General features: G+C 43.2%; 1 protein-coding gene across 3 annotated transcripts in view; it reads right to left on the bottom strand.

The window, feature by feature from the left end:
- The window catches only part of FAM227A (family with sequence similarity 227 member A), a 130,860-nt gene that overhangs the window by 22,612 nt on the left and 93,521 nt on the right, over nucleotides 1-14,727 (bottom strand). For all 3 annotated transcript variants that reach the window (XM_077452298.1, XM_077452300.1, XM_077452299.1), the window contains one exon: nucleotides 6,043-6,147. In XM_077452298.1, the coding sequence (XP_077308424.1) occupies nucleotides 6,043-6,147 (105 nt within the window). The remainder of the gene's footprint in view (nucleotides 1-6,042; nucleotides 6,148-14,727) is intronic.

Here is a 14,727-nt window from a genome sequence, read left to right as displayed (position 1 = left end):
GGCCATTCTAGCAGCTTTATTTTCTTTCTTTGAAACCAACTGAGAGTTTCTTTGGCTTTGTGTTTGGAGTCATTGTGTTGCTGAAATGTCCACCCTTGTTTCATCTTCATCATCTTGGTAGATGCCAGCAGATTTTTATCATAGTTACATAGTTACATAGTTAGTCAGGTTGAAAAAAGACACAAGTCCATCCAGTTCAACCTTAAAAACAAATAAATAAAATAAAAAATAATCGTACAATCCAGATACCCAATTTTATGCCCACAATTGATCCAGAGGAAGGCGAAAAAAAAACCCAGCAGAGCATGCGCCAATTTGCTACAGCAGGGGAAAAAAATTCCTTCCTGATCCCCCAACAGGCGATCGGATTTTCCCTGGATCAACTTTACCTATGTTAGTACCTAGTTATATTATGTACCATCAGGAAAGTATCCAAGCCTTTCTTAAAGCAGTCTACTGAACTGGCCAGAACCACCTCTGGCGGGAGTCTATTCCACATTTTCACAGCTCTAACTGTGAAGAAACCTTTCCGTACTTGAAGATGAAATCTCTCTTCCTCTAGACGTAAAGAGTGCCCCCGTGTCCTCTGGGTTGACCGTACAGAGAACAACTCAACACCAAGTTCACTATATGGACCCCTAATGTATTTGAACATGTTGATCAATCCCCCCTTAATCTCCTCTTCTCAAGAGTGAATAAATTTAGTTCCTCTAATCTCTCCTCATAGCTGAGTTCCTCCATGCCTCTTATCAGTTTGGTTGCCCTTCTCTGCACTTTCTCCAGTTCCCCGATATCCTTTTTGAGAACTGGTGCCCAAAACTGAACGGCATATTCCAGGTGAGGTCTTACTAATGATTTGAACAGGGGCAAAATTATATCTCTTTCTCTGGAGTCCATACCTCTCTTAATACAAGAAAGGACTTTGCTCGCTTTGCAAACAGCAGCTTGGCATTGCATGTTGTTATTGAGCTTATGGTCTACCAAAACCCCCAGATCCTTCTCCACTATGGATTCCCCCAGTTGTACTCCCCCTAGCATGTATGATGCATGCATATTCTTAGGCCCCAAGTGCATAACTTTACATTTATCAACATTAAACCTCATCTGCCACATAGTCGCCCAATTAGACAGTGTATTGAGGTCGGCTTGTAAATTGGAGACATCCTGTAAAGACGTTATTCCACTGCATATCTTGGTGTCATCTGCAAAGACAGAAAAATTACTTTTGATCCCAGACCCAATATCATTTATAAAGATGTTAAAAAGTAAGGGTCCCAGCACTGAACCTTGGGGTACACCACTGATAACCTTAGACCATTCAGAGTAAGAGTCATTAACCACTACTCTCTGAATTCTGTCTTCTAGCCAATTTTCTATCCATTTACAAACTGATATTTCCAAACCTGTAGACTTTACCTTACACATGAGCCGTGTGTGGGGAACTGTATCGAATGCTTTTGCAAAATCCAAGTATACCACGTCCACCGCCACCCCTCTGTCCAAGGTTTTACTTACCTCCTCATAAAAAGAAATCAGATTTGTCTGACAACTTCTGTCTTTCATGAATCCATGTTGTCTGTTGCTTAAAGTGTTTTTGTTCAGCAAGAACTCGTCGATGTGGTCTTTTATTAAACGCTGCAGTATCTTCCTAGCTATAGAAGTTAAGCTAACAGGTCTATAGTTACTTGGTAAAGACTTTGATCCCTTTTTAAATATAGGCACCACGTTCGCCCTGCGCCAATCCAGTGGGACTATTCCCGTCATTAATGAGTCCCTAAAAATTAGATACAATGGCTCTGAAATTACAGAGCTCAATTCTTTTAGGATCCGTGGGTGGATGCCATCAGGGCCAGGTGCTTTATCCACCTTTATTCTGTCTAAGTATTTCTGGACCATATCACTTTTGAGCCATTGTGGATCATTTGGGGCTGTGTCACTATCACCCCCATTATGGACATGCGCTCCCCCATGCTCTTTTGTGTACACAGAGCTGAAGAAAGTGTTTAATAAATTAGCCTTCTCTTTGTCCCCAGTCACCAACTCTAGTTTGTTTTGTAAAGGGCCTACATGCTCAGACTTGACCTTTTTACTATTAATATATTTGAAGAATTTTTTGGGGTTTGTCCTACTATCTTTTGCAATCTGTCGTTCGTTTTGAATTTTTGCATCCTTGATTTCCTTTTTACATATTCTGTTAATTTCTTTGTAACATTTAAATGACACTAGTGATCCTTCATTTTTATATTTTTTAAAAGCTCTTCTCTTACAGTTTATAGCTTTTTTAACTTTGGCCGTGAGCCACATAGGTTTTGTTTTTAGCCTTTTAAACTTATTGCCTATGGGAATATACTTTGTAGTGAGGTCCCCAACAGTCTTTTTGAAGAATTCCCATTTCTGTTCTGTGCCCATTGAAGCGAATATTCTCTCCCAGTCTAAGTCCTGGAGAGTAGCCCTCATCCTCGGAAAATTAGCTCTCTTGAAGTTAAGTGTTTTTATCTTGAATGTCTTGGTACATTTTTTGATTCATCCTCCCTGTTTGCCAGTACCAGTTTGCTGAAAAAAAGCCCCACACCGTGATGTTCCCTCCTCCAAACTTCACTGTTGGTATGGTGTTTTTTGGGGTGATGTGCAGTGCCATTTGAGCTCCAAACTGACCAGACTATATTCTCTTTTACAGGCTTGTCTAAATGTTGTGAAGCAAACTTTAAATCAGATTTAACATGCTTTTTTTCAGCAATGGAGTCTTATGTGGTGAGTGTGCATACAGGTCATGATGGTTGAGTGCATTACTTATTGTTTTCTTTGAAACAATTGTACCTGCTATTTGCAGGTCTTTCTAAAGCTTATCCACAATTTGTCCTTGGCTCTTGGACAACTCTTCTGATCATTCTTTTTACTCCTCTTTCAGAAATCTTGTGAAGAGCACCTGTTCGTGGCCGGTTTATGGTGAAATGATGTTCTTTCCACTTCTGGATTATGGCCCCAAGAGTGCTGACTGGAACATTGAGAAATTTAGAATCTTTCTGTACCCAATGCCATCAGTATGTTTTGCAACAATAAAGTTGCGAAGCTCTTCAGAGAGCTCTTTGCTTTTACCCATCATGAGATGTTTCTTGTGTAATGAGACACCTTGGTAATGAGACACCTTTTTATAGGCCATCAGTTGAGACTGAACCTACTGATAATAATTTGCACTGACAAGGGGCAGGATTACTTTCTTATTACTGATAGATTTCAGCTAGTGTTTTGGCTTTCCATGTCTTTTTGCACCTCCCTTTCTTCATGTGTTCAATACTTTTTCCCTGTGTCATTCCATTTTATTACACATAACTTAATTTCTGAATGTATTTGTTTTTATTTATTTGTATGTATGGATTGCATGGGTTGTTACTGACATGTGGTGAACATTTCATGTCAATAGCATATTTAGAAATATATTTACCTAGAAAAATAGTGACCTGATCAATACTTATTCTACCCACTGTATATAGCTCTTTAACCTTAGCCTTGAAGCATGACAGACAGGCAACTAGCATATTTAGAAGAAGAAATCAGCAGTGGAAGCCCTCAGGTTTCTCTTAACCACTTACTGACCGGCTTGCGCTGATATATGTCAGCAGAATGGCTCTGCTCGGCGAAACCCCATATGGGCACACGGCAGGGGACCCCATGCACGTGGCCCGGCGGGCATGATCACCAACACGGGGATTTGTGTGTATAAACACACAAATCCCTGTTCTGTCAGGGGGGAGGAAACATATCATTTGTTCCTACTAAGTAGGAACAGCGATATGTCTCCTCTCCCAGTCAGTCCTATACCCATACAGTTAGAAACACTAACTAGGGAACACAGTTAATTCCTTGATCGCCCCCTAGTGTTAACCCCTTCCCTGCCAGGGACATTTACACAGTAAGCAGTGCATTTTTATAACACTGATCACTGTATAAATGTCAATGGCCCCAAAAATATGTCAAAAGTGTTCGATCTGTCCGCCACAATGTCGCAGTACTGCTAATAATCACAGATCACCGCCAGTACTAGTAAAAAAATATTGTAAAATGCCATAAATATAGTTTGTAGACACTATAACTTTTGCGCAAACCAATCAATATATGCTTATTGTTTTTTTTTTTTTACCAAAAATATGTAGAAGAATATATTGGCCTAAACTGATGAAGAAATTTGTTTTTTAGAAAATGTTTTGGGGATAATTATTATAGCAAAAAGTAAAAAATATTATTTATGTTTTCAAAGTTGACACTCTTTTTTTGTTTATAGCGCAAAAAAAAAAAAAAACGCAGAGGTGATCAAATGCCATCAAAGAAAGCTCTATTTGTGAGAAAAAAAGGATGCAAATTTTGTTTGGGTACAGCATTGCATGACCGCGCAATTGTCAGTTAAAGTGACGCAGTGCCAGTGCCAGTGTAAAAAGTGCTCTGGTCAGGAAGGGGGTAAAATATTCTGGGGCTGAAGCGTTTAAGCTAGCCATATACAGATTGAAATTCAGATGGTTCAACAGGGCCTGGCTGAATTTAAATCCATGTATGGGCTAGCTGGTTGTACACAAGTTGATCTGTAGATTGACTTGTGTACAACCAGCCTGTCAGGCTTTTCCCAAAAGACCAGTGCCACCAGCTATTGTTGGCAACACTGATCTTTGTATTCTTCTGGGAAGGCTACTGGCTGGCAGAATTCGATAGCACCGCAGTAAGGTCTCCGCCATCCACATCACATATGTGGATGGGGGATTGACTAATTTTTTTTAAAATTCAACCCGCAGGTTGAATGAAAAAAAACAAACAAATAATGAATCGTGTATAGCTTGCTTTAGGGAAAGTTTCCTTTAATGCCTGCTATAACATGTGCAAGGTTAATTAAAGTGGTTGTAAACCCTTACATATACCCAGTGAAGTTACTGGCCTCAAGCAATACACAGAGATGAAACAAATCCTTCTACATTCACAAGTTGTACATGTTTATCTACAGCTATTTCCCCTACTTCAATTCAAAGTGCAAACTTACACAAGACCTCTCATCTTTAAAAAGCAGGGGGCGGAGAGCTGAAGTTGCATCAGTGGGGAGAGCTCTGGGAGCTGATTGGAGGGGAGGGACACACCCTCTGCACACAGCAACATAATTGAGGCTGTCAATCAGCTGGAGCTCTCCCCTGTCACTGTTTTTCTTTTGGGGTCAGGAAAACCCACCAAAAGTGATGCATGCTTATAACAGAGGATTGAGGCAGTGGACAGAAATTACTTTATGTCTGAGGTTTACAACACCTTTAAACAACATTAAAGGAGTTGTAAAGTCAGAAGTTTTTTTAGCATTATAGCATTAATATAAAAAGCCTTCTGTGTGCAGCCCTCCAGCACCCCCCAATACTTACCTGGGCTCCATCTCTCTCCAGGGATGCCCATGAGTGTCTCGGCCATCCGAGAATCTCCTTCCTGATTAGCTGAGACACAGTAGCGGCACCATTGGCTCCCACTGCTGTAAATCAAAGTCAGTCAGCCAATCAGGAGAGAGAGGGGCAAGGCTGGCCACAGCTCTGTGTCTGAATGGACACAGAGAGCTGTGACTGGGCTCAGGTGCCCCCATAGCAAGCTGCTTGCTGTAGGGGCACTCGACAGGAGGGAGGGGCTAGGAGCACAGAAGAGGCACCTGAGAAGAGGAGGATCTGTGCTGCTTTGTGCAAATTCACTGCAACAAAGCAGATAAGTATAACATGTTTGTTATTTTTATTGAAAAAAAAAACAAGACTTTTCAATCACTTTAATGTGTTAAATGTCTATTATATATTGCTAATTATAATAAAAACTCTTAATTTCCTTTATTCTATACCCCTTACTGTTTTCTAAAAGTTTTATGTATACATTGTTACTTGTCAAATAAAGGGGCACAAACATTTAGCACTCTGTATGCAAAACATACAATCCTGAGATTACAAATCTGCATGCTAAACCTTTGTGGTGGTATATTGCTGTTTGAACCCCTGTGTACTCAAAATCTTCACTAACAAAAAAAAACAAAATACAGCTTACATTGAGAAACGCATCCCCATTGGGTAGTTTTTGACACAAATCAAGAAGTCGGGCATAATTCTCTGCCACGCGATCAAACAGTTGTTGCTGGCACTTTCCATTGGGCTACAAGATAAGAGTTAATGCAAATTTAAAATAACTTCAATAACCCAAATATTGATATGGATTGTATAAGGATGAATTTGAAGATAGTGCTGGTGTATGGATAACAATACTTCTCAGTACTTTTTTTGGTAAGAGATAAGTGAGATGGACCCTCTAAACAAACCCAGCAGAACGCTAGCATGTTTAATTTGAAGCCTCATGCCGCGTACACACGGTCGGAATTTCGGCCAGCAAAAGACCTATGCGACCGTGTGTATGCTCCATCTGAATTTTGCTGGCCAAATTTCCACCAAGAAAAAACATTGAGAGCAGGTTCTCAATTTTCCCGATGGAAAAAGTCGGAAATTCTGATCGTGTGTATGCAATTCCGACTTGAAAAAAATCACACATGCTCAGATTCAACTACGAGATGGAAGTTATTGGCTACTGGCTATTGAACTTCCTTTTTCTAGTCCCGTTGTACGTTACCGCGTTCTTGACGGTCGGAATTTGGTGTGACCATGTGTATGCAAGACAGCTTGAGTGAAATCCCGACAGAAAACCATCAGAGCTTTTTCCGACCAAAATTCCGATCGTGTGAACGCGGAATATTATACCACATACACACGACCGTTTTTTCCATCAGAATAAACTCTGACAGTTTTTCCAACAGAGTTCCAATGAAGTTCCGCTGAAATGGACTTCCCTACACACAATCACACCGAAGTCCAATTGTTTAGAACACAGTGATGTACAACACGTACGACAGGACTAGAAAAAGGAAGTTCAATAGCCAGTAGCCAATAGCTGCCCTTGCGTCGTTTTTAGTCCATCGGAACAGCATACAGACAAACAGTTTTCCCAATAGAAATTGATTCCGTTGGAAAGATTTAAAACATGTTCTATTTCTAGGTCCCTCATAATTTTCGGGAAAAAAAGTCCGCTGAAGCCCACACACGATCGGAATATCCAATGAAATGATTCCGTCAAACTTTTTCTGCCGGAAAGTCTGACCGTGTGTACACGGCATAAGTCATAGCCCAGCTATAACTAAAGCGGGCCATACACAGATTGAAATGTATGCGGTCCCTGCTAAACCTGCCAAATTTCATTCCATGTATAGGCACTGTGGCTGAACAGAAGTAAATCTACTAATCGACCTCTGTTTAGCCACCCTGTTGGAAAATTTCTACTTGATCAACGCTGAAGGTTATAGAGACCTCCGCTGTCAGAATACAAAGACACAGCAGGTAGGATTGCCCCATCCTCTTCATGGCTAGCAGAATACAATAGTCAGTGTAATCAAGTAAATTTCTTTCCTTCCACACGCTGTGGAAGGAAAGGAAATCAAGCAATCAATGGGCTGCTACAGTAAGTTATCTGGCTATAGCCGCTGGTAGTAATTGCATGTAGAAAAATCTGACTGGCTGGTTGTGCCCAAGTTAATAGATGGATCAACTTTTGTACAATCAGCCTGACCATATATAGACCGAATCCCTGCTGAATTGGCCAAATTTTGATCCATGGCTTTATATAGGAATCTGAGCTGTTGAGAGTGACAACCATGGTGTGTATACTGGCATGAAGATGTAGATACTCTTGTGATATTTCTATTATTTTAGAATGAGCCATTTTTTCTATTGGGGTTTATATAACAAAGTGGTTTTACTTGATGGCATTACCAAACAAATTTCAGCAGAATCTGGAAATGTACGTATGTGTTTCATGATAAAAGAGCTCTAAACTTTTCAAGTAGTGAAGAAAAACAGAATCTCTTGAAATTATATGGCCAGAATTTAGTAACTAGTAATTTCATAAAGTGTATCTACAATAAAACTGTTTTTTCTTTAACAGATCATAACACACTCTTATTCCAGCATAAAAGGTTGGAGGGCAAAAGATGGCAAGGATAGCAGACAGAGGGTTCTGTATGGGCAGTATATATGGCATGGACAGTTCATGGGTAAGTGCATACTCAAATTTAATCAAATAAATGTACCAACAAAGTAGCCAAGACATGTAAAAAGTCAGGTGCTGGCTAAGTGAGCTTTCTGATTAGGTCTGCCTGTTAGTTTTTGAGGTGGACTTGATGGACAGCTCTGTGTAATCTGTAGGCATTCAGATGTAAAAGGGTTTGCATCCGCTCACCTCTAAGCCCTTGTACACACGGTCGGAGAATCCGTCGGAATGTGTCCTATCGGACCGTTTTGTCGGATATTCCGACTGTGTGTGGGATGCATCGAACTGTTTCCGTCGGAATATCCGTCGGACCAAATTTTCCAACTTGCTGGAAATATTTTCTGACAAACTGCTCCGATCGGACATACTCCGATCATGTGTAGAGAATACCGATCGGACAAAGTGCCACGCATGCTCAAATCAAATTCCTACATCAAAGCTATTGGCTACTAGCCTGAACGTAGTCCCATCGTAATGAAATTACGTCATCACGTTCTGAAAGATTGGATTTTCCGACAACTTTGTCCTACCGTGTGTATGCAACAGTTTCGGACAAGATCCGTGGGACAAAATCCGACGGACAAAATCCGACGGATTTGGTTGTCGGAATCTCCGACCGTGTGTACAAGGGCTAAAGCCTTGTACACACGATCGGATTTTCCGCCAACAAAACCGTGGACTTTTGTCCGAAGGTTGTTGGCCCAAACTTGTCTTGCATACACACGGCACACAGTTGTTGGCCAACAATCACGAACGTAGTGACGTACTACATGGTTTTTCAGCTCTTTAAAACTACCCTTTGGGCTCCTTCTGCTAATTTTGTGTTAGAAGAAGTTTTGTGAGGGTTGATTCGCGCTTTTCATTTAGCACTTCTCAGTTTGCGCTTTTAATTTCTTGCTTTTTAGTTTGTTTCTGAGCGAGCGTTCGTCATCCAGACATGTTGCGGAATCGGAGGAGATAACGTGTTATTTATTATTGGCCTTGGAGTTATTGCTTTGACATTATTTTTTGGGTCGAATAATGATAATGATTGGGTATATTTTCTATATTTTTGGATGCATAGAATGCATTTTTTGGTTAAGTTCTATTGGCAGATAGCATGTCAAATTTTATTTGTTTTCTTTTTTTTAATGCACAATAAGAAAATTGTGGAGAATAATATTTGGCTATGTGTTTTACTTCAAATGACATTTTGGGAGTAGGCAGTTACATTTAAAAAAATACAATGTAAATGTATTTTTAGCGTCGCTTTACCGCTGTTTTAGCAGTGGTATTGGGCCACTATTGGGGCGGTTTTACCCTCCTGCTAGCGGTCAAGAAAGGGTTAAAACCACCGCAAAACGCTGCTGCAGCATATAGCTGCGCTGCCCTATTGATTTAAATGAGCAGGAGTGGTGTATACACCGCTCTTTCACTGCTCCAAAGATGCTGCTAGCAGGACTTTTTTTAGACCCCTTTCACACTGGGGCACTTTGCAGGTGCTACAGCGCTAAAAATAGTGCCTGCAAAGCGCGCTGAAACAGCTACTGCTGCAGCTTTACCGCCAGCAAAGCGCTGCTGCAGCAGCGCTTTGTGGTAGTTTTAATCCTTTCTCGGCTGCTAGCAGGGGGGTAAAACCACCCACTATTGGCCAAATACTGTCACTGAAACGATGGTAAAGCGGCGCTAAAAATACCGCCCCAATGTGAAAGGGGCCTTACCGTCCTGCTAGCGCACCACTCCAGTGTGAAAGCCCTTGGGGCTTTCACACTGCAGACACAGGAGACACAGCAGTGGCTGTTTCAGGTCGGTTTACAGGCACTATTTTTAGCGTAATAGTGCCTGCAAAACGACCCAGTGTGAAAGGGGTCTAAAAAATACGGCATAATGGTGTTGTGCTAACTTGCTCAAATAAGAAATAATAAATAAATAAATAAAAAGCAAAATAATATTATTCTTGATATCACAGAAAATTTGTTTGCAATAACTCCAGCAGTATCACCAGAAAAGCAGCTTCGTTATTATCCCATTAAGAAGAGAATTGTGCGCTGCATTTAGAGATTTCATAATTTGCCATGTCACAAATGTTCATTTTCCATTACGAACGCTAGTTTACAAGACCGGCCACTTCTGGCTCCTCCTTGTGTTTGTACTTTGGACTTTTGTCCGACAGACTTGTGTACACACGCTCAGAAAATCCAACAACAGACATTTGTCCGTGGAAAATTTTAAAACCTGCTATCTAAAATTTGTCCGCAGTAAATACGACTAGGGATGAGCCAGGTTCGGTTCGCACCAGAACTTTCGAACGGACCCCAAATTCGAACGAACGTTAGAACCCCATTGAAGGCATCCTGCCTGTGGCCAATCATGGCTCTCCTCGCTGCTGGCGCTGCGATTGGCCAAGCATGCGGGGTCACAGTGCATGCTTGGCCAATCATGAGCCAGCAATGCACTGCGCCATCGCACACGAATTTGACGCGAACGGACCAAAATGTTCGGATTTCGCCGAACGGACGAACAGCCAATGTTCGAGTCGAACGTACGTTCGACTCGAACACGAAGCTCATCCCTAAATACGACAATTCTGCTTGAGCATATACATGGACGGATTTTCCGTCAACAGCCTGTCATCACACATTTCACGTCGGAAAATCCAATCGTGTGTACGAGGCTTTAGTCTGTCCATGTTTCAGAGGAAAAATGGAAAGGACCGAGTGCTTTTTCACATTTCACAACCTACGCAATGGATCAGAGGTAGCCTGATATAAAAAGATGCAAGTCCATTATCCATTATATCTGGAGATCCCTCCAGCAGATTACTTTCTCTGCAACATAATCCTTAGAAGTCTCTCCAGATATCCACCAGTGGGTGCGGCAATTTCTTGTGCGCATTCAGACCTTCTGCATTTCTGGAAAGCGAACAGTGTGTTCTTTCTAATTGTGGAATACAGGAGTCAGTATTCTTTTGATTCCTTTGGATTTTATTTACACATTATGTCACAGATGTTTATGGACTTTGCATGGATTTACACATTAGTTAGCACATTGATCACATTTATATTCACCGATTTGGGCATTGTTACTAGGTATTGACTTTCACCACTTACAGCGCAAAAAAACCCCCCAAAAAAACGATACTTTTTGTTTATTGTCTTGAATTGAGATCATTTTGAGTGCTGCTGTTTTATTCATTTATTCAATGTCACTTACTTTTCATTCTGCATTAGGCCCCTTTCACACTGACGTTCCGTTCAGGCCCGCCTGTCAGTTTTTCAGGCGGATGTCGGATGTCAGCGGTGACATGTCTGCTGACATCCGACCCGCTCCGATCCGAAAAAGTGTAACGGAGGAAAAAGCTATTTTTCCATCCGTCATCGGATCGGGTGACGACGGGCACTGCGGTCCGTCGTCATCCGATCTCCCATAGGGGAGAGCGGCGCTGTGACAGGTCTGTCCCTGCGCAGTGTGCAGAGACGGACCTGTCATCTCCCTGCTCAGCGGGGATCGACGGAGCGATCCCCGCTGAGCAAACGAATATCCACGGGGCGGATCAGAACTGAATGGCTGAGACATATCAGTGACAGAAATTAGAGGAAATCTCTTCAAAGTAAGGGGAACTGGTGACAATTGTGACTATAACAGGTGTTACTTTTTCTTTCCAATGTGCTACAAAATCTAAGGCCGCGTACACACGGGCGGACTGTTCGTCCAACTTTGTCCGCTGAACAGTGTCTCAGTGGACAGTCTGCTCGTGTGTGGGCTTCAGCGGACAGTTTCACCGGACAGTCTGACGAACAAAGTTTTTCGGAATTTCCGTAAGACTGTCCGCTGAAACTTGGTTTGAGCGGACAGTCCGCTCGTGTGTAGGCTTGTTTGGCAAACTAAGTCTCGCGCATGCTCAGAAAGAATTTGCGAAGGTTGCATTGCAGTGTATCGGACGCCGAATTTCTCGTCCCGTCGTACGTGCCGTTCACGTCATCGCGCAAGTTTTCAGCGGACTGTTCGTTCGTCGTGTGTGGTCAAGTCCGTTCATGCTAATTTTGAACGGACTGTTTGTCAAACTGTTTGACGAACCTAGTTGGGCGGACAGTCCGCCCGTGTGTACGCGGCCTTAGATTTGACATTGGTCACCAGGACAAAGAGAGAGGGTAAATCCTCCCGATAGGGACATATACAATTACTAAACCCTGACAGTTTCATCCAAACCCAAAAGAAAAAATGTTGGCTTTAGATATACCTTAGAGTCTAACTAAACTGTACATTTTAATACATTTCCAAGTGCTTCAAAACAAAAGGTATGCAAAGCCTTACAGTTAGTTTTGTTTAAGAAAGCAGCCACAGCTTGAAAGGCTTGTATAGAAAACCTTTGATCTCTATATAGAAACAGTGGTCTTTCTGCAGAGGCACAACACACCTCCTGCTGAGTCAGGCCTATAGCTCTGCAATCAAAGCTCATCCTTTCTTTTAAAGCGGGAGTCCGCCGGGACTCCACGTTTTTTTTTTTTTTTTAAAGCCAGCAGCTACAAATACTGCAGCTGCTGACTTTTAAAATAGTGACACTTACCTGTCCAGCGCGCCCGCAATGTCGGCACCCGAAGCCGATCTCTAGATCGTCTTGTCGGGTGCTGCCACCGCCATCTTGGGTATGGGAGTCAGGAAATGGAGCCTTTCGGCTTCATTTCCCGGTTCCCTACTGCGCATGCGCGAATCGCGCTGCGCAATAAGGATGGTCCCCGCTGCCTCTGGGATCTGTGTGTTTCCCAGCAGGCAGCGGGGCACTTGTGGAAAGGGGCGGGCACTTGTGGAAAGGGGCGTAATCTACACCCCTTTCCGCAGAGAGCTATCCCGGAAGTGGGTGCAGAATACCTGTACTGTACAGGTATCTGCACCCCCCTCCCCCCTGAAAGGTGCCAATTGTGGCGCCGGAGGGGGGGAGGGTTCCGATGAGCGGAGGTCCACTTTAGGGTGGACCTCCGCTTTAATTATAGAGCTGTAGCTTTGTCTGCACAGAGGGAACCCCAGACCTCTGCAGAGAGACCACTGCTTCCAGACAAAGAGCAAGCATGCTGGCAGTGGTCAGGCTTTTCTTCTCATGCTGTGGCTGCTTTTTGAAGAATATAAACGTTAAGATTTTGCACACCTTTTTTGATGCACCTGGAAATACACTATTTTAGCAAAAGTATTGGGATGCCTTGCTTTGTGCACTGGTCCAAATCATTTGGTGAAGGGGGGATTTTGGTGTGGGGCTGTTTTTCAGGGACTGGGCTTGGCCCTTTAGTTCCAGGGAAGGGAACTCTTTAGGCATCAGCATACCAAGACATTTAGAACAATTTCATGCTCCCAAATTTGTGGGAACAGTTTGGGGTGGCCCCTTCCTGTTCCAACATGACTGCTCACCAGTGCACAAAGCAAGGTCCATAAAGACATGAATAATCGAGTTTGGGGTGCAGAAATTTGACTGGCCTGCACAGAGTCCTGACCTCAACCCGACAGAACACCTTTGGGATGAATTAGAGCTGAGACTACTTGCCAGACCTTCTCATCCAACATCAGTGCCTGACCTCACAAATGCGCTTCTGGAACAATGGTCAAGCATTCCCATAGATACACTCCTAAACCTCGTGGGCAACCTTCCCAGAATAGTTGAAGCTGTTATAGCTGCAAAAGGTGGGCCAACTCAATATTGAACCTTACGGACTAAGACTGGGATGTCATTAACCACTTCATTACCAGGCTATATTTATATGACGTCCCCAGATGGGATCTCTCATCCTGGGCGGGCGTCATATGACGTTCTTAGTTTCTTCTCACTCCTGCGGGCCCCTGGGGGCCCGCAGCATGGTGATCGGGGATGAGATGTGTCCCTCGAACACAGCCCATCCCAGATCCGTGTAAGAGCCAATACAAAATGGCTCTTTACCATGTGACCGGCTATGTCCAATTACAGCCGGTCACATGTATTGCCCTCGTGCACGCCCCCTAGGGCGCGCACAGAGCAGCAATCAAGGACAAGGCTTGTCACCCTTACACCGGAAAACCCAAATCGCGGTAAAGAGCCAATGAAATTGGCTCTTTACCACGTGACTGGCTGTGTCCAATCACAGCAGGTCACAGAATGTCAACAAACTGCGGTAACAAGATGTTACCGGGTTCTCCTCCTCACACACTGATTGCGTGTGAGAAGGAGATTGCTGTAACATCTCGTTACTGCTTATAGTACACACCTACAACACTGACTGGCCCCCCTAATAAAGAGGACCTGTCACCACCCATCAGAGGACCTGTCACCAGCCATCAGAGTACCTGTCACCACCCATCAAAGTACCTGTCACATCCCATCTGAGTATCCAAGTACCTGTCACAGCCCATCTGAGTACCCAAGTACCTGTCACAGCCCATCTGAGTACCAGAGTACCTGTCACAGTCCATCTAAATACCCAAGTACCTGTCACAGTATATCTGAGTACCCGAGTACCTGTCACAGCCCATCTGAGTACCCGAGTACCTGTCACAGCCCATCTGAGTACCCAAGTACCTGTCACAGTATATCTGAGTACCAGAGTACCTGTCACAGCCCATCTGAGTACCTGAGTACCTTTCACAGTATATCTGAGGACCCGAGTACCTGAGTACCTGTCACAGCTCATCTGAATACCCGAG

The sequence above is a fragment of the Lithobates pipiens genome, unplaced genomic scaffold (genome assembly GCF_037356315.1).
Source record: "Lithobates pipiens isolate NorthernLeopardFrog02 unplaced genomic scaffold, aLitPip1_a1.2 Scaffold_23, whole genome shotgun sequence".
NCBI lineage: Eukaryota > Metazoa > Chordata > Amphibia > Anura > Ranidae > Lithobates > Lithobates pipiens.
This window is presented reverse-complemented; position numbering and strand designations above follow the sequence as displayed.